This window comes from Podarcis raffonei, chromosome 1 (assembly GCF_027172205.1).
Source record: "Podarcis raffonei isolate rPodRaf1 chromosome 1, rPodRaf1.pri, whole genome shotgun sequence".
Classification (NCBI taxonomy): Eukaryota; Metazoa; Chordata; class Lepidosauria; order Squamata; family Lacertidae; genus Podarcis; species Podarcis raffonei.
In genome coordinates, this window is record NC_070602.1 from 6,565,045 (window position 1) to 6,584,276 (window position 19,232).

At 45.7% G+C, this 19,232-nt stretch overlaps 1 protein-coding gene across 1 annotated transcript in view; it reads left to right on the plus strand.

The window, feature by feature from the left end:
• The window catches only part of EXOC5 (exocyst complex component 5), a 34,484-nt gene extending 16,518 nt beyond the window's left edge, over nucleotides 1–17,966 (plus strand). Inside the window, exons 5-18 of the mRNA XM_053392985.1 lie at nucleotides 629–693; nucleotides 1,283–1,311; nucleotides 1,435–1,544; nucleotides 3,250–3,294; nucleotides 3,387–3,527; nucleotides 5,130–5,212; nucleotides 6,879–7,088; nucleotides 8,427–8,574; nucleotides 10,809–10,917; nucleotides 11,361–11,481; nucleotides 12,979–13,065; nucleotides 13,518–13,626; nucleotides 16,566–16,781; nucleotides 17,439–17,966. Of these exons, the coding sequence (XP_053248960.1) occupies nucleotides 629–693; nucleotides 1,283–1,311; nucleotides 1,435–1,544; nucleotides 3,250–3,294; nucleotides 3,387–3,527; nucleotides 5,130–5,212; nucleotides 6,879–7,088; nucleotides 8,427–8,574; nucleotides 10,809–10,917; nucleotides 11,361–11,481; nucleotides 12,979–13,065; nucleotides 13,518–13,626; nucleotides 16,566–16,781; nucleotides 17,439–17,627 (1,662 nt within the window). The 3' untranslated portion in view covers nucleotides 17,628–17,966. The remainder of the gene's footprint in view (nucleotides 1–628; nucleotides 694–1,282; nucleotides 1,312–1,434; nucleotides 1,545–3,249; nucleotides 3,295–3,386; nucleotides 3,528–5,129; nucleotides 5,213–6,878; nucleotides 7,089–8,426; nucleotides 8,575–10,808; nucleotides 10,918–11,360; nucleotides 11,482–12,978; nucleotides 13,066–13,517; nucleotides 13,627–16,565; nucleotides 16,782–17,438) is intronic.
• Nucleotides 17,967–19,232: the final 1,266 nt, after the last annotated feature.

The window sequence follows — 19,232 nt, forward strand, 5'->3', positions numbered from 1 at the left end:
CAGTCACCAGTCTAGCTGCCACATTCTGGATTAATTGCAGTTTCTGGGTCACCTTCAAAGGTAGCCCCACGTAGAGCGCATTGTGGTAGTCCAAGCGGGAGATAACTAGAACATGCACCACTCTCACTTTAGATTGGGAGAAGGCATACAGAGGAAAGGATAGCATGACCCAAGGTCTGTCTGCAATGCGTACAGAAAAATTTACCTCCTGACTTATCAGAGAACCATTATACTCCACTTTAGCCTGTCCTGGCAGCAGCTGTGCCAAAAGGAGCAACAGATATAAGAACTAGGGGAATGTCCCAAAAATTATTAGTTTGGTCCATTTCCATAAAGGAGATGATTGCAAGTTTCATGAATAAAGGCAAGAAACTAAAGCTTGAAATAAACTCTTAGGAAGTCATTTTAGGAAGAGGATTCAGAATATTGGAGTGGGGGAGCCAGGCGGGGGGGGGGGGGGAGTTCCAGGCTACTCTTTCTGTCGATTGTGGGAATCTTCAGAAATAAGTGGTGGCTATCACTTCCGTGCATTAAGAAGGGCATTAGGAAATGATTTTGGTTTGAGGGAGCAAGTGATCTGCTTGCATGGTTTATCTCTTGTGGTAAATTGTACGTCTTCTCCCAATAGATTGAAGAGGCAGCTGATATTATCCAGAAACTGCACCTGATAGCACAGGAGTTACCTTTTGACAGGTGAAGTATGACTGACAGCTGTAAAATGGTCTTTGTGATTTCTACTGGATTTCAACTGACTCTTGCTATCATTTTAAAGGGGGGAAAAGTGGGGTAGGGGAGTAGTCATGAGCTGAAATCAAAACAGTACATTTCAAGTGAAAAAAAAATCATTAAAATACAACTAACTAGTTCTGCTAGCAGAAGGCCACATAAGGATTTCTGCCCACATGGGGGGTGGGGGTAGGAGAGGGGGATAATTCTTTCTGGCCAGCTGAAAAGCTTGTGCTGACAGGACAATTGCCATAGTGTCATATTGATTTCCTGCCAAAATATTTTGAGGGCTGCACCTAAAAATAATTACAACTGTAACTCTGCTCTAATTTTTCCATTGCATTTTCTTCTTGTATGTTGATGTTTCAATATGTATTTTAATATATTGTATATGAGATTCTCTGATAATATTTTAAGATACTGCTGCGTACCACCTTGAAACTTGGGGAGGTGGTGTAGAAATCATAAATAAATGTAAAAATGTGATGTGTGAAGCTAGCTCTTTGCTAGAAGGTTGAAGTGCAAGCCTTTAATTTTAATGTTATTTTGTCAATAGGTTTTCAGAAGTAAAATCCAAAATAGCAAGTAAGTTCCCCTCTCTGCTGCCCCGAATTTCTTAAATTGACTTGAAAACGTCCTTAATGCTCCCTTTTCACTAACTTGTGGAATGTTATTTTATACCCCCACCTCCTTTCCTCTTGCATTCAGGTAAGTATCACGATTTAGAGTGCCAACTGATCCAGGAGTTTACCAGTGCACAAAGAAGGGGGCAAATCTACAGGATGAGAGAAGTAGCTGCAGTCCTGCTTCACTTTAAGGTAAGAGGCGAGAGTCTCTTTCTAAGGTTTGAATCCTGTGCACACTTACCTGGGAGTAAGCCCCATCTTAAAAAGTAGAGACATCACCTTGCTAACAAAAATCCGTATAGTTAAAGCTATGGTCTTCCCAGTAGTGATGTATGGAAGTGAGAGCTGGACCATAAAGAAGGCTGATCGCCGAAGAATGAGTGCTTTTGAATTATGGTGCTGGAGGAGACTCTTGAGAGTCCCATGGACTGCAAGAAGATCAAACCTCTCCATTCTGAAGGAAATCAGCCCTGAGTGCTCACTGGAAGGACAGATCCCGAAGCTGAGGCTCCAGTACTTTGGCCACCTCATGAGAAGAGAAGACTCTCTGGAAAAGACCCTGATGTTGGGAAAGATGGAGGGCACAAGGAGAAGGGGACGACAGAGGATGAGATGGTTGGATAGTGTTCTCGAAGCTACCAGCATGAGTTTGACCAAACTGCGGAGGCAGTGGAAGACAGGAGTGCCTGGCGTGCTCTGGCCCATGGGATCACGAAGAGTCGGACACGACTAAACGACTAAACAACAATAACAAGCCCCATTGAACTCAGGAAGACTTACCTCTAACTAGCATGCATAGTGCTGCAGCCTCAGCCAGTCAGCAAGGGTTTTGAAGAATAAGTATCCGAATGATTAGGCTCAAAACAGGGCATTCCAGATTGCAGCCATTACTTAATCCATCCAGATGATGTGGCTACAGCAAAGCGATTCCCAGCACATAGAACATTGTGCCATTGGAAAAAGCAGTTTGTTTTGCCCCCTGTATGTTTGACTTTTGTACCGTTTACCTGCATGGATGGCAGTTGCTCTCAAGTTTATGGGTAGCAGGGAATGTCCATTGCAAAGCACGTCACAAGGCTCTCCCTTCCTACTCTCCCTTTGAAAGCACGGGCCATTTTATTTTCTTAGCTTCTCTTCCAGCAGCCTCTCCATGAAAACTACACTCTTTCCTTGTTTCTTTACATACACGCGCAAATGTTCAACGGCCATTGCTAAGAGCTTCTGCTGCTTCATTGTGATTTCTACAGTTGGCAGAGAACTCCGTTATTTGAGTCAAACTTATGTGTGCAAGTTCAGACCACTGGGACCTATAGAAAGGAATTGTCAATGACCACCCCACAACTGCAGGCTTCTTTTCCTCTATAAAAGGGCTCAAAACTGTGTATGTTTTGGGAAGTGCATTGTATGATCACCTGCATGAGCTTCAGTGGGTGGCCAAGACTACACCTGGTTGGAAGCAGAATGGGCACGTATATCTCAAGGCATGTGTTAATTCCTCTCTTGCCTGTCTCAAGGCAAGTTTGGATATTTTGTATTAAAGGCCCCACTCTGAATGGGTAGTGCCAGGTCTGTTGCTTCCAATTTTGTTAAGCAAATAATGTATCTGAGAGGCTGTTGAGTTCGACAGATTAAATAGCCATTAGCATGTGCAGTGAAGTGCCACTTTTTGGGGAGAAACCAATGGTCCATCCAGCAGACCCATCTGTTCTCCTGGTTATTTTGTACTCCTGGTAGTATGTTGCTGGCAAAGTGGAGCTCCCCAGGGGCCAAGCAAAGAAAGAGAGCTGGGAGGCAGAGAGTTCCTCCCCCAGTGCCCTTGTCAAAATAGGATGTGAAACAGTCATTAATGGTAGTCGCAATGTGCCTAAATTTCGATTTTTTTTTCTGTTTTCAATAGGGCTATTCCCACTGTGTCGATGTGTATATAAAACAGTGCCAAGAGGTAAGGTTTTGCTTATGAAGGATCTATCTAAATAACATTGTTTTACAACTATGGATATTTTAATGGTGGCAACTCTCTCCTAACTTACTCAGGGTGCCTACTTGAGGAACGATATATTTGAAGATACTACTGTCCTCTGCCAGAACGTGAACAAGCAGGTTGGCGATATATTTAGCAGCCCTGAGACTGTGATGGCCAAACTTATCCAGAACATCTTCGAAATCAGGCTTCAGGTGACTTGAACTTTTAAAAGAACATTATAAGTATTCTTCAAATACAAACAAGTTACTGTTGTTTCATTGTGTTCTTTGTGTGGTACATTCCTTTTCAAAATGGTTATCTGTAGCAACCTTAATTACTACAAACCTTGAAGTGTTTTGGTGCAAGAATGCATTGTTTGATATATGCTGTGCAGTTATGGCTCTGTGCTGTGCTTGCTCCCCCAATGCTATAGAAGTTGTGTGGGAGAATCTTTTTGTGGTACAAGGCTTTGAACTCCACAGCTTGGTTCTAATCATTATAATAATATATAATAATAATTTATTATTTATACCCTGCCCATCTGGCTGGGTTTCCTCAGCCACTCTGGGCAGCTCCCAATTGGATATTAAAAAAACAATACAGCATTAAACATTAAAAACTTCCCTAAACAGGGCTGCCTTCAGATGTCTTTTAAAAGTAAGATAGTTGCTTATTTCCCTGGCATTTGATGGGAGGGCGTTCCACAGGGCAGGCGCCACAGCCGAGAAGGCCCTCTGCCTGGTTCCCTGTAACTTGGCTTCTCACTGTGAGGGAACTGCCAGAAGGCCCTCGGAGCTGGACCTCCATGTCCGGGCTGGACGATAGGTGTGGAGACACTCCTTCAGGTACACTGAGCCGAGGGCGTTTAGGGCTTTCAAGGTCAGCACCAACACTATGAATTGTGCTTGGAAATGCACTGGGAGCCAATGCAGGTCTCTCAGGACCGGTGTTATATGGTCGGTGTTATGGGCCTTAATCGGCAAGTCACAAAAACATAGCTTCAGATTCCCCTATGTACAGTGAAAATAGTAATAGCCAACTGCACAGAATCTTTGTGGGCATAAGCAAGGAAAGGATTGTGGGACGTTTTGCTGCTGAGAATGGGATGGCACCTCAAGCAACCGCCAAGTGAGCATCATATTCCACAAAGCGGCTGCTTCTGTCCCTTGCCTGTCGCTCATCCTACGCTCTTTATGAACTGTGTTGTTTCCCCTCTGGGACCAGGGATTTTCCACCTGACTGCATCCCTGAGTGTGGTGAACAATCTGTGAGTAGGCAGGGCCCCTGGTGCCTGTGCTGGCAGTGTGTATATCTATGCTTAATACCTCATCCAGGTACTTTGGCACCCCTTCTGTAATGGGGAGGTGGGTGGTTCAAGGGGAAGTTCATACAGCACATTAGTGGAAATGATAAAAAGGGGATCGGGATAGCCACATCTCCACTCCCACTCTCCCCATCATGTAGAAAAAGAGGCAGAATAGTGGTAGTTAGGTTACAGTGAAAAGGCAAGATCTGAACAACACAGAAATGGCAGTGTGTGTTGTTTTGAAATGACAGAGGGGTAAATGGAGGCAGTGTGATGTTGCCGTTGATCATGCTGGAAACTTTGCTTTTCTTAGAACTTCCATTATATTTTAATATTTTGTTGGAAGCCTCCCAAAGTGGCTGTGGAAACCCAGTCAGATGGGCAGGGTATAAATAATGAATTATTATTATTATCATCATTATCCATTGACAGGTGGGAAGTTTTTCAAAACTGGATTATTATATATGAATGTGTTTGAGAACTAGCGGTGCTGGTCTTCATTTCACAGAGTTATATAAAAGATCAGTTGGAAGAGCACAAGAAGTCTGACGCAGAGCAGTATCTTCAGAGCCTCTATGAACTGTATACAAGGTTGGTGCTGTACGTCACAAATTTTAAAACTGGGCACTGGCAAGGTCTGCTGGTGTCCCCCTCCCTGCCACTCCCCCTTTTTTGTCCTTCTCCAGCACTTTGTGGACATTCTGTCCATAGATGCTATTTCCTCCCAGAACTGTGGGTTGTTTCTTCTTTTTAAAAAATAATGTCTGCTCATAATGTGTGCCTGCTGACCTCTGTGCCTTCCTACATGTGCACCCATGCCTAAATTTGCTGTAATACGAAAGGAGAAATTCAGGGCTGGGGGCAGGCTAGACACCTCTGCTTCCGTGGTGTTCAGAAAGTGCCAATAGCCAGGGCTTTCTGCCATCACAAGAAATGCCTCAAAGAACAGTGACTGTTACTGGTGGCCCCAGGTGAATATTTGATCCAAGTACATTCAGTACTGTTTGTACTCAGGGCAGCAGGAGCTTTGATTGGTGGTGAAGGAGGAGTGGCAGGAGGGTGACTGGGATGAGAGGATTGCACTGTGTGAAGGTGGATGCCTTCACGCTAAATAAACAGGGAGAGTAGCACTAGTTTCTGCATTGCAGGAGGTTGGGCTAGATGGCCCTTGAGTTTCTTCCAGCTCTACATTTCTATGATTCTATGATAACAGGGTATGGGGAGCCAAGTTAGTAGACTAAGTAAGCTATCCCTCTTCCAGTAAAGTGAAAATCACCCGGGAAGGGTTGGGGTTGACATTCTCAAACTGAACTGTAATAAAATGAATTTAAAAAGTCCAGTAGCACCATAGAGACCAACTAAGTTTGTACTGGGTATAAGCTTTCATGTGCACACTTCTTCAGATACACTGGAACAGAAGTCACTAGTCCCTTATACAGTGGTACCTAAGGAGGTCCGTTCTTAACCTGAAACCGTTCTTTACCTGAGGCGCACTTTCGCTAATGGGTCTTCCTGCTGCTGCCGTGCCGCTGGCGCACGATTTCCATTCTCATCCTGGAGCAAAGTTTGTAACCCGAGGTACTACTTCCGGGTTAGCAGAGTTTGTAACCGGAAGTGTTTGTAACCCAAGGTACCACTGTATATAGTAGGAGGGTGGGGTAGGGTTTTTCTCAGAAGGGTAGTAGGAGATGGGTGATTGACTCAATGGGTATGGTAAACCTGTTGATGACTGTTAAGGACTGCAATTAGTCCTACAGGAAAAAGCAAGGGATTGTATGCAGATGACCAAAAATAGCTTTAGCATATGTAATGAGACAAGTTGTTAACAGTCGTCAACAGGTTTACCATACCCATTGAGTCAATCACCCATCTCCTACTACCCTCCTGAGAAAAACCCCACCCCACCCTCCCACTATATATATGGGTCTGGTGGCTTCTGCTTCAGTGTATCTGAAGAAGTGTGCATGCACACGAAAACTTATACCCAGAACAAACTTAGTTGGTCTTTAAGGTGCTACTGGATTTTTTTAAAATTTATTTTGACTGTGTCAGACCAACACGGCTACCTACCTGAATCTGTAGACCAGGTCCACACTTGCTTAGCCTTGGCAGTGCTGTAGTGTTTGCTGTGCCCAGACCCCTCACTCCAATCCCTTAGTGAACACTGGAAATACTTTATACCTGATTGTTACCTCCTGCTAATGCATTCCTTCTTTCCTTCTTGCTCCCTCCCCTCTCTCCCTTCCTTAACATAAAGGACTACTAATCTTTCGAGCAAATTGATGGAGTTTAACTTGGGCACTGATAAGCAGACTTTCTTGTCTAAGCTTATCAAATCCATCTTCGTGTCCTACTTGGAGAATTACATCGAGGTGGAAATTGGTTATTTGAGAAGCAGGAGCTCCATGATTTTGCAGCGCTATTATGAGTCGAAAAACCACCAAAAGAGAGCCATTGGAAGTGGAGGGTAAGGTTTGGCTTCCAGTCTTGTTTACTGTTCTTCTTTCTTTCTTTCTTTCTTTCTTTCTTTCTTTCTTTCTTTCTTGATTTTAAGTTTGCAGTATTCTCAAATCCGCATTAAAGACAAGTCTTTTGTTTAAGATACTGGGTATGCACACATTCAGGGATGCGGGTGGTGCTGTGGGTTAAACCACAGAGCCTAGGACTTGCCGATCAGAAGGTCAGCGGTTCGAATCCCCGCGACGGGGTGAGCTCCCATTGCTCAGTCCCTGCTCCTGCCAACCTAGCAGTTTGAAAGCACCTCAAAGTGCAAGTAGATAAATAGGTACCGCTCCGGCGGGAAGGTAAACAGCATTTCTGTGCACTGCTCTGGTTCGCCAGAAGTGGCTGAGTCATGCTGGCCACATGACTCGGAAGCTGTACGCTGGCTCCCTCGGCCAGTAAAGCGAGATGAGCGCCGCAACCCCAGAGTTGGTCACGACTAGACCTAATGGTCAGGGGTCCCTTTACCTTTTATGCACACATTTATAATTTTGTTTGCCATCTGCTGCAATGGTTGCTTGCATGTCTTAATGATGCAGTCACAAAACCAAGCGAAAAACTCTGCAGGGATGTTTGTTGTGTGAAATAAACGGAACACCGTGACCGAAACCAGAGCACACAGCAACACAGTTTACCTTCCTGCTGCAGCGGTACCTATTTATCTACTCGCACTGGTGTGCTTTTGAACTGCTAGGTTGGCAGGAGAAATTGCCAGCTGTATACCATGTATACCCCATAGGTTTACAATATATGCGTTGCCTGTGGATGCCTGAAGGATTTTGTCCAGCCCATAGTGATACTCCAGCAGAAGGTTTTTTCCTTGCTGTAGCTAATAGCCACCAATACCACCTCTCTGTTTCCTGGCTGTGCTAACCTGGCATAAGCAGTAGCTTTTAAGAGAGTGTTGGAGGCAGCACGAGGGAGAAGACATTCCCTGTGGTGGACACATGCATACCTTTTGCCCTATTATTATTCCTGGTCTAACGGACTTTGCTGGTTTTGAAACACTGCAAAACTTCTTGTGCCAGAGACGATAGCAGGACAAAATAAATGGTTCTGCACCCCACAGGCAGGCTTGCCTCTGCTGTACCAGCTTTAACTTTCTTCATATGAGTTGCCTGTCTCCAATTCTTTTGTATTGATGGTGTGGCATTTGTTGTTCTTTCTTCAAAAATCTGAGGAATTTGCATTCTGTATTTAAAATGTCTAGCATTGTTCTTCATGTGGCTGAAAAGTTAACCCCGGTTTGCATAACCAGACTTCACTGGGATTAATGGCTCCTGCTTGGTGCATCTCTTTCTAGCATTCAAGAATTCAAAGAGCGAATACGGCAGCGGACAAACCTGCCATTGGGCCCCAGTATTGACACCCACGGCGAAACTTTCCTGTCCCAGGATGTGGTGGTTAATCTTTTGCAAGAAACTAAGCAAGCCTTTGAAAGGTGCCACAGGGTGTGTACACTTATTAATAGAATTATTTTAGGCTATCTCTAATGGTTTATCAGTATACACTGTGAATGTTGCTGTGTTGACACAAACATTTTCTGAGTGTGTGCTCCCATTTTGCTGTTTTTACATCTACTAATAGTTTTTTTAAAATTATCTTAATTCTTATGCTGTTTTTGAAAACTTTTTTTAGTAGAAAAGTGGCATATAGATGCATGAAATAAGTGTTTCTTCCTGAGCTCCTATATCCCAGCTCAGTCCCTGAGATAATCTGGAGGAGTTTCAACAAGTAGCTGGGCATTTACCTATGGGTATAGGGTGGTATTTAAATGTAATAATAATAATAATAATAATAATAATAATAATTATTATTATTATTATTATTATTATTATTATTATTATTAAATGCTGCTGGTGACATGCTTCAGAATGCTGTTCCAGCAGAGATTCAACAACACCCTCTCTCTTGACTTTCAGGCATCTCTAAGTATATTCATTAATAAAGTTTTGTTGTTGGGACTAGAGTGAAATTGACGGGAGCTGCAAGACCGCAGTTCCCCCTTCTGGATTCCCTTTTGCAGTACGATAGTGCGTTTCCCACCCCACCTTCCCTTGGTATTATAGATGTGCCTTCAGTCCAGATTGCCAAACTCACTTCCGTGTTTGGTTGCTCTCCTCCATTTCACCCAGCTTCCAATAGCATTTTCAGAAGTTGTTGGGGGGAAAGGACAATAGCACTGGAGTCTGGAGAGAGGGCGAGAAGGGCAAGAGGAGCAGTAGGAAGGGTTGTTTCGTGAAAGATGCAAGGAGCCGCGAGGGGCCCAGAAGGCGGATGCGCAGGAGTGGGGAACCCTGGGCCCAGGGCAGAATGCACCTCCCAGCCCTCTCTATCCGGCCCAGGGAGCTCTCCCCTCACCCAGACTTCCTTCACACCTTCTGTGGCGATCACACAGGGCCCCCGGACGTTTGATGGTCTATTGACCCTGTGCCACCACTGCGATTGCTTTTTCCGCTGCCACCACCCCGTATCTCACGGGGACACACGGAGTCCAGTCAGTAGTTAACATTAACAAATAATCAAGTTTATTTTTAAATGCAGGAACAAGCTTATGGTTACAGTTAATTTTTCTTGGCAGTTTCTTATTCTTAGTTCCTAAAACCTTCAAACTGATTATTCCCAACTATCTATCTGACTCCACCTAACAATTCCCCTCACTCTCTCACAACGCAACTCGACCAACCCGCTGCCTATTTCTCCCTCTTCCTTCTCCAACTCTCAAACCTCAACTGACTTTCAAAACCTCCCACTCTAACTTTTACTCCTCCCTTGCATTCCCACTGGCCAATCACATCACACTCATTTTAACCCTTTCCTTATGACCCACCTAGGAGGCAAACGCCACACCTTCCTTCAGTGTTTTCACCTGACTGGAATGTGTCCTTGAACTCTGATCACTCCTCCTGCTTGTCTGAAAGGGGAACCGAGAGAGACCTGTTCAAAAAACCTATTGCACTATACAAGGGCAACGTTTTCCACTCATTGCTCTGCCTGCTACTGGCCCCACCCACAATTGGCATGTTGCTTAGAAGGGAGTGGCCCTCACTACCCCACCCCTTCATTTTCAGAACTTCCTTTTCAGGAAATAAAGGTAGGGGTCCTTTGTAGGGTTGGGCGATATATCGTCCAAAACCGGTTTGAAGTCCATATCATACCATAATTTATATCATACCATATCATACCATAATTTTTGACCTGGCAGTATATCACAAATCATGATGTGTGTGTACGCTCTGCAAAAATCACAGTGTGGGGAAAGACATGGAGCCGGCCAATGCTTCTCTCGATTCCCGCAGTCCCTGTTAACTCTGCTGTCTCGGCTCTCCCTGCCGCCTGCAGGAGGCAGCAGATCACAAGAGCAGGCGCCGGCAAAAATCACGATGCGGGAAAAACCATGAAGTCAGCCTGTGCCTCTGCATAGCTCCATCCTTATTTCACACATAGTGATGCTTAGCTGGTGATATATCAGGATGTTGAAAACCAGATATTGCCCAGCCCTAGTCCTTAGGATGGCCAACAAAAACTTGTCACTCGCAAGTTGCTCCAACTCTTCATAATTACGTGGTTTTGCTTGGTCTTTGCATGAATCCGTGCAAAGTGGTCTGTGTTTAAAATAGTTTGCATATAATTCTTCACATCTTAGTGCCACAAAGGTCCTAACAAGCTCTTTCCACTTTTAAAGCTTTCTGACCCTTCAGATCTGCCGAAAAATGCCTTCAGAATTTTCTCTTTGCTCGTGGAGTTCTTATGCATCGAGCACATTGATTATGCTCTGGAAATTGGGTTGGCTGGTAAGTGCAATACTGCCTTTATTCCCGTTAAATATTGCACTGGAATGGAGCTAAAATATGTGACCCTTCTTTGAAACCATACATTTATGGAAAGTTCGAGGCTGCAGTATTCTGATGTAACTTGCCCTAGCGGTTTAGGCTCCAAACAAAACAGCATCGTAAACAAAGAAACAAAATGTAATGTAATCACCATTCTTAAAATTGCTGAAATGTATATAATTTAGAAGCAACTCTGATGAAATAGATTGGAGTAGTCCCATTTTCAGCTTTTAAAGAAATGAAAATATCAAACACTTAACCTTCATACAGCTTAAAGTCAGTGTCCTTGTTATCGCTGGCGATTCTGCTAACTGGTTCTCAGGATTCCTGATGCTTGTTGGATGGGTTGTTTCCTTAGACTCATTCAAAAGTTTTTACTGGTTTCATTATTTGCTTGCCTCTAGGAATTCCTTCTCCAGATGCCAAGACTGCAAATCTTTACTTCCTGGATGTCGTGAACCAGGCTAATACCATTTTTCACCTCTTTGACAAGCAGTTCAATGATCACCTGATGCCGTTGGTTAGGTAGGTTACCTGTTGTGTCTTCAGGCCAAGAAGCCATGTCGAGTTTACATTCTGACTCATAAATGTTCCTTCGTAGGGGCAAAAAGTGTTATGCTAGAGTCATCTCCTGTCTGGGGCCACATAAAAGCTCCAGAATAAGCAGGACATGGAGGCAGACACTGTGGGATTTCTTGCACCCTGACCTACTGGAAGCCCCCATACTGACTTCTGAGAGATCACATATTTCCATGTAATCCTCTGGAGGTTTAAAAACCTTATTTTGCATTTTTTCCAAATTAAGTTAGTTAACTTGCAAACTGAGATTTTCAGTATTCTGTTGGCTACCGAAGTCCAAGAATGGCATTACATGAGTGATAAAAGGCATCAGTGGCTATTAGACACGGTGGCTGTGGGCTAACTCTGAATGACAGTCACTGGGGAACAGCAATAGGAGAGGCCTTTGGCACTCAGGTCTTCTGCTGGGCTTCCCATAGACACCTGCTTGGTCACTGCAAGAAGGAGGTGGGCTCCCTTTTATCTGATCCAGCTGGGCTCTTTGGATAGTCTTCTGCATATGTAATACTTTTCCATACTTGCCTCCACACTGCATCCCCAACAGTTGCACAGCCAGGTTCTCCCACGTAGCTTGTTCCACACATAACTGCGACTAGGAGGCCTCTTTCACGAGAAGCGAAAATGACAGGGTGGACGAACTGGGAAACCCTTGCAGATTCAAGTGCCCTGGGATCGAGGGTGCTTGTGTAGCCTTATTGGAGTTCACCGATTGGGTCTGCGTTGCTCCCGGACAGGAGGAAGGAAGTCAAATGACACCGAGGGTTGGTTCAGAGAAATAGTTCTTTATTTCTGCTCTCCAGAACAGCAGAAAGGCACTTGCGTGGTCAGTCCACAGCAAGTCCAAAGAAATGAGAGATTACATGCAGTATATATATTCTCCAGGCACCCTCTCCCCCCTTCCCCAGGAATCCAGCCACGTCAGCTTGTACACGCAGGTTGACATCACAGATGTTCCTGCTCTGGCACTCTTAACCATAAAAGGGAATTCCTTCCTATACTTCTGACCATAAAAGGATATTCCTTCCTGTACTTCTGACCATAAAAGGATCTTCCTGTTCCTACTCTTATCTTGGAGCAAGAGGTCACCATCTCCAAGAACACCCTCTGGCGCTATTCCCAGACTAGGTCTGTGTGTCTTTTGTGGTCAGGATATAAGATAAGGCACAGACGTGTCTTCCCTGTTCTACTGGTACAGTCAAGGCCATACTTGCCATCACAAACTGGTAAAGGAGAGGGTTCTGAGCACTTGTTTATACAGCTGGGTTTCGGCTCAAGAGCTCAAGTTAAAGCATGTTAGCTAAGGAAAAATAGGGATTTTGGTGCAGTTTCAAACTGCCTGCACAGTCAGTTTTGGGCTTGGGAAACCCATTCCCTCACTTGGAGTCGATGTGTGTGTGGCAGAGAATGGTAGCTAACAACTTCCCCTCCCTCCTTTTATTACAGCTCTTCCCCCAAGCTCTCCGAATGTCTTCAGAAGAAAAAGGACGTCACAGAACAAATGGAGGTGAAGCTGGACATGGGCATTGACAGGCAAGTGAAGGCTCCATCACCTTGCTGAACCATCACTCAGTTTCCCCTTTTGCATCGACTGTTCATGGTTTGGGACACTTCATTATTCCGGCAAACAATGAAAATTTAGGGGTGGGGAGAATTGTGGACCTGTGTCTAGCCATCCCTCCATCCCAGTGCCTAGTTCTGATTGCAAGTCCCTTGGAGGAAGGGACTTTGTGAAGTGCAGAGTATCGAGATGGTGTTATATAAATAATGTGCGTGTTAATCTCTAATTTTAAGAGCGAAGTTTTAAATTGCCTCTGCTGCTCCTTAGCGGCCCACCATTTCTGGAAGCCCAGGGGAGTAGGCCTGCGACGGCACACTTCACCGCAAGTTAGCGGTCGCTTTGAGAAGAGGATCGTGTTGGCTTGGGCTTTGTGGGGCTCAAAACGCTAACTTTAAAACAGCCACCTGGTATTTTAACTTTGAAGGACGCTGAATTGCATGATTGGGCAGATGAAGCACATCTTGGCGGCGGAACAAAGGAAGACCGATTTCAAACCAGAAGATGAGAACAATGTTCTGATTCAGTACACTAATGTGAGTAACTATATATAGATTAGTCAATGACAAGTGACACGGCAAGTAATTGGACTGCCGCTGGCGTTCTTCCCTGCTGACTCCGCTCAGCATATGCATTTTATCACACATGCGCCTCCCGTAATAGTCAAGTTTTCTTCACTCTTCTAGGAATTCTGATGCATTTCCATTGTGCGATTTCAGCCTGGGCGAGAACAATAGCGGTTCCTAAATGCTCAGCGTTTTTAGTCATTGGTGTCCTGTTGTGCTGTATAGAAATCATAAGAATGTGGAAGCATAGAGTGGGGTGAGGCTTGCAGATAGTTTAGCCCAGCCCCCTGCAAAAAGGCTGTATCCTCTTATGTACTAAGCTACGCTGTATTGACGACTGCAATTTAGCATTTATACCGCACCAGCAGCCAAACCCACCCTCCCACCCTGCGGAGTAGCTCCCACCACCCCAGCTGAAGTGTGCCGCGTTCAAAAAGCACAGAGTAAAAATGAATACATTCCTCACTTCAGGGTCCTAGATATTCGTGGTTGCCACCAACAGAGCCACAGTGTATGAAGAAATCCAAATGTTGCACATGGAGCAAAATGCTCAGAATGAATGATGCCTAAATTACCAGGGAACTTATTTTAATAGCGGTGCACCTTTTGCGACCACATTTGAAGGCATTACATAATACAGTGGTACCTTGGGTTACATACGCTTCAGGTTACATACGCTTCAGGCTACAGACTCCGCTAACTCAGAAATATTACCTCGGGTTAAGAACTTTGCTTCAGGATGAGAACAGAAATCACGCAGCGGCGGCCCAGCAGCAGCAGCGGGAGGCCCCATTAGCTAAAGTGGTGCTTCAGGTTAAGAACATTTTCAGGTTAAGAACCGACCTGTGGAACGAATTAAGTACTTAACCCAAGATTCCACTGTATAAGGACAGTATAACTCCAGAACCTTGACTGACTTTGGTAGCAGCCAAAGTATTGGGATAATTGTAGCACATGGATTCAAATTACGAGAGATACTGACTAGACATCAGGACGAACTCTCTTCCAATCGGGATTCAGGCCTCATCATGGAACTGAAACTGCCTTGGTCGCGCTGGTTGATGATCTCCAGCGAGCTAGGGACAAAGGTGAGAGTTGTTTCCTAGTTCCGCTGGATCTCTCAGCGGCCTTTGATACAATCGACCATAACATCCTTCTGGACCGTCTAGAGGGGCTGGGAGCTGGGGGCACTGTTATACAGTGGTTTCGCTCCTTCCTCCTGGGCCGTGTTCAGAAAGTGGTGGGGGGGGATGAGTGTTCAGACCCCTGGGCCCTCACTTGTGGGGTGCCTCAGGGTTCCGTCCTCTCCCCCATGCTTTTTAACATCTATATGAAGCTGCTGGGAGAGATCATCAGGGGGTTTTGACTGGGTGTCCATCAATATGCAGATGATACCCAGCTCTACCTCTCTTTCAAATCAGAACCAGTGAAGGCGGTGAAGGTCCTGTGTGGGTGCCTGGAGGCTGTTGGAGGATGGATGGCGGCTAATGGATTGAAGTTGAATCCTGACAAGACAGAAGTACTGATTTTGGGGGACAGGGGGCGGGCTAGTGTAGAGGACTCCCTGGTCCTGAATAGGGTAACTGTGCCCCTGAAGGACCAGGTGCGCAGCCTGGGAGTCATTTTGGACTCACAGCTGTCCATGGAGGCGCAGGTCAATTCTGTATCCAGGGCAGCTGTCTACCAACTCCACCTGGTACGCAGGCTGAGACCCTACCTGCCCGCGGACTGTCTCGCCAGAGTGGTGCATGCTCTAGTTATCTCCCGCTTGGACAACTGCAATGCGCTCTACGTGGGGCTACCTTTGAAGGTGACTCGGAAACTACAACTAATCCAGAATGCGGCAGCTAGACTGGTGACTGGGGGCGGCCGCCGAGACCACATCACACTGGTCTTGAAAGACCTACATTGGCTCCCAGTACATTTCCGAGCACAGTTCAAAGTGCTGGTGTTGACCTTTAAAGCCCTAAACGGCCTTGGCCCAGTATACCTGAAGGAGCGTCTCCACCCCCATCGTTCTGCCCAGACGCTGAGGTCCAGCGCCGAGGGCCTTCTGGTGGTTCCCTCATTGCGAGAAGCAAAGCTACAGGGAACCAGGCAGAGGGCCTTCTCGGAAGTGGCGCCCGCCCTGTGGAACGCCCTCCCATCATATGTCAAAGCGATAAATAACTACCTGACATTCAGAAGACATCTCAAGGCAGCCCTGTTCAGGGAAGTTTTTAATCTGTGATATTTTAGTGTATTTTTGGTTTCTATGGAAGCCGCCCAGAGTGGCTGGGGAAACCCAGCCAGATGGGCGGGGTACAAATAAATTATTATTATTATTATTATTATTATTATTATTATTATTATTATTATCAGCATCTCTCTCTGCATGCAAACTTCTGGGTTACACAGAACTACTTGTCAGACAGACTGGAAAAAATGATTAAATCACAAGTATGATTCTTGTACATTAGTCACTTCAAATAACTGCCACATCAGTATTTTTTTCACTTTAAACAAGCGTAATATAGTGATAAGCAGGGATTACAAGCCAATTCTAGAAACTTTTCCTTATGAGTGAATCCCATTGAGTTAAATAGGGCTTACTCTCAGATAAGTGGGCACAAGAATGCAACCTGTATTTTGTTGCAGTTTTGGGGAGTTTCACATCCCAGGAATGCCATCTAAAAGTATTGGACTCATTTTCTTCCAAGAGGGCAGCTGAGAGGTTTGCGAAAGAGTGAAGTGTCCGTTCTTTATTCAGTTGAAAAATGTTGTATGACCACAATATGTGAGGTGTCCCCTTTCGCCAGTCGTCAGTTCAGAAACCCAACACACGCCCCACAATTTCCACCCCCAGTGGCTGTCAAGACTGACAGAGACCTTTTCTTTTTCTCCTCCTAACTTTCCTACTTACTTTCCAGGCCTGTGCCAAAGTCTGCATCTATGTCAGAAAGCAAGTGGAAAAGATCAGGCATTCTATGGATGGCAAGAACGTGGACGGTGTTCTGACGGAGTTTGGAGTTCGCTTCCACCGACTCACCTATGAGCACCTGCAACAATATTCCTACAGCTGCATGGGGGGCATGTTGGCAATCTGCGATGTGGCTGAATACCGGAAATGTGCCAAAGAGTTCAAGGTATGTGGCCAGTAGGCATGCCCAATGCAATTTGAGATGCAGCACCTTGTCCTTGTCTTTGACTGGGTGGCCTAATGTTAAAACGGGATTTACCGTAAAATGGGAATAGTCAAACTGTCAGCCTCAAAAGGTTTCTTGCATTCATGAACAAAGGTGAGAAAAATATCTGTGCATTGGGTGCATTACGTAAATAATGTTTTGCTAATACAGTGGTACCTCAGTTTTCGAATGTAATCGGTTCCGGAAGTCCGTTCGAGTTCCGAAACGTTCAAAAACTGAAAGCGGAAGCCTCAAAACGGAAGCCTCAAAACCAGGCATAGGCAAACTCGGCCCTCCAGATGTTTTGAGACTACAACTCCCACCATCCCTGACCACTGGTCCTGTTAGCTAGGGATGATGGGAGTTGTAGTCCCAAAACATCTGGAGTGCTTAGTTTGCCTATGCCTGCTCAATACGGAAAACTCAAATCGGAAGCCGTGTTTCCTGTTTGACTTCTGAGATGCGTTCAAAAACCAAGGCATTTACTTCCGGGTTTTCGATGTCCGAGTTCCAAGACGTTCGATTACGGAGGCGTTTGAAAACTGAGGTACCACTATAATCTCAAGGCCTGCGGTATATTTAAATTGATCGTGCTTTGCTTCCCCCCCATTGCTACAGATTGCACTGGTACTGCAGCTTTTTGACACGCTCCACTCCCTTTGCAACCTCCTTGTCGTCGCTCCGGATAACTTGAAGCAGGTCTGCTCAGGAGAGCAGCTTGCTATTCTGGACAAGAACATCCTCCATTCCTTTGTACAGCTCCGCCTTGACTACAGATCCGCTCGCCTCGGCCGCCACTTCAGCTGAGAGCGCGGAAGAAGCAAAACCCAAGTGTTTGCTGGGACTTGGCCTCCTAGAGAGCATAGTGGTGGCTTTTTCTGAGGGTGGGGTGGGGGCCGGATTGGGGAGGGGGCTAGAGAGAGAGAGAGAGAGCTCTTGGTAGAAAAATGTCCAGGTGTAACTTAAAACTGGTCCTTTCCATTTGTCCTCTTTTCTTCTTCCGTGTAAAATAAACAGCCTCCAGAAATTTAGATTCTGCAAAAGCACTTCCTATTGCCTGTTCATCGGAACGCCACGTGGCCAGTCTTTCTGACTCGCTGTCTTCTGAATCAATTAAATAAATAAAAGCAAATAAATACGTTTTCAGCACTGGTTCAAAAATAATGACTTGTATTTCAGAACATCCGAAATGGATTCCTTTGCCCGCGCTGCAACCTGACACCTTACGGTTACCCAGTGGAGAGAAGGGAACAGAGGCTTTTTGTAGATGGGCGTTCCTTAAAACCGCTTTGTGCTCTCTCAAAATGACAACCGCCACAGATGTAAAGTTTTGCTTGAGGAAACTTGGGAAAGCATCAGGAATCGTCTGCCCCTGATGTTCCTGAGGCAGAGCTCTCATTCTATGGCTGGCATCTCTGTTCAGCTGAACAAGTCTCCTTGCTCTTCCTTTCTCTTTTCCATTTCCTTTCTCGCCGTTCCTTTCCTTGCTCCCAGTAGCCTCCAGCGGCCCCCGTCTCGCTGCCTCCTTTTCCTTCCGCTGATAGGCTTGTGCACATCTCTGCAGCATGATCCTGATGAAACATAGTGATGAGGCTTAGTGTACCTGTGGGACAGGTGACAGCTTGCAGGGTTGCCCCACTCCCTTTCCCCCCTGGAAGAGTGTGGGAATGTTAAAGACAGTAGGAAAGGATATATTGGATAAGTATCCGTCCTTCACTCACACTAGTAAGTGATGTAGCAGAGCAGATTCCCTGCTATATAGCTGGAAGCTGGTTTGCAGATTCGTTTGAATCTCTTAGTTAAGATTATTTCCTGGTGTCCCCTTTAATCCCCCTCAAAAGAATAAAGACACAAGAGTTTCTGAGTAAAGTAACAAAACGTTTACTCACATTTCAGTTCACGGTTTGATCCCTGAAAGGCAGGCTTTAATTAATACCGTATTTTTCGCTCCATAGGGCGCACCGGACCATAGGGCGCACCTAGTTTTTAGGGGGGGGAGGAAACAAAGAAAAAAAATTATTCCCCCCCCCCCCAGGCCCAAAGAGCAAAGAAGCTAAGACAGCCAGCGGGATCCAGCTGTCTTGGCTTTGTTTTTAGCCGTGGGGCTGGGGTGGGGGAAGGCCGAGCTTCCCCTGACCCCAGCCCCCAGAACATGTCCGGGAGCGGCGGCAAGGTTGTGCACAGCTCCCGGAGCTCTTCGGGCTGCAGGCTGCTACCCACAAGCCTTTGGAGCCTGGCGGGAACTCCCGCCGCACTCCGAAGGCTTGCAGATAGCTTCCTGAAGCCTGGAGAGCGAGAGGGGTCGGTGCGCACCGACCCCTCTCGCTCTCCAGGCTTCAGCGAAAGCCTGCATTCCCTCCATAGGACGCACACACATTTCCCCTTCATTTTTGGAGGGGGGAAAGTGCGTCC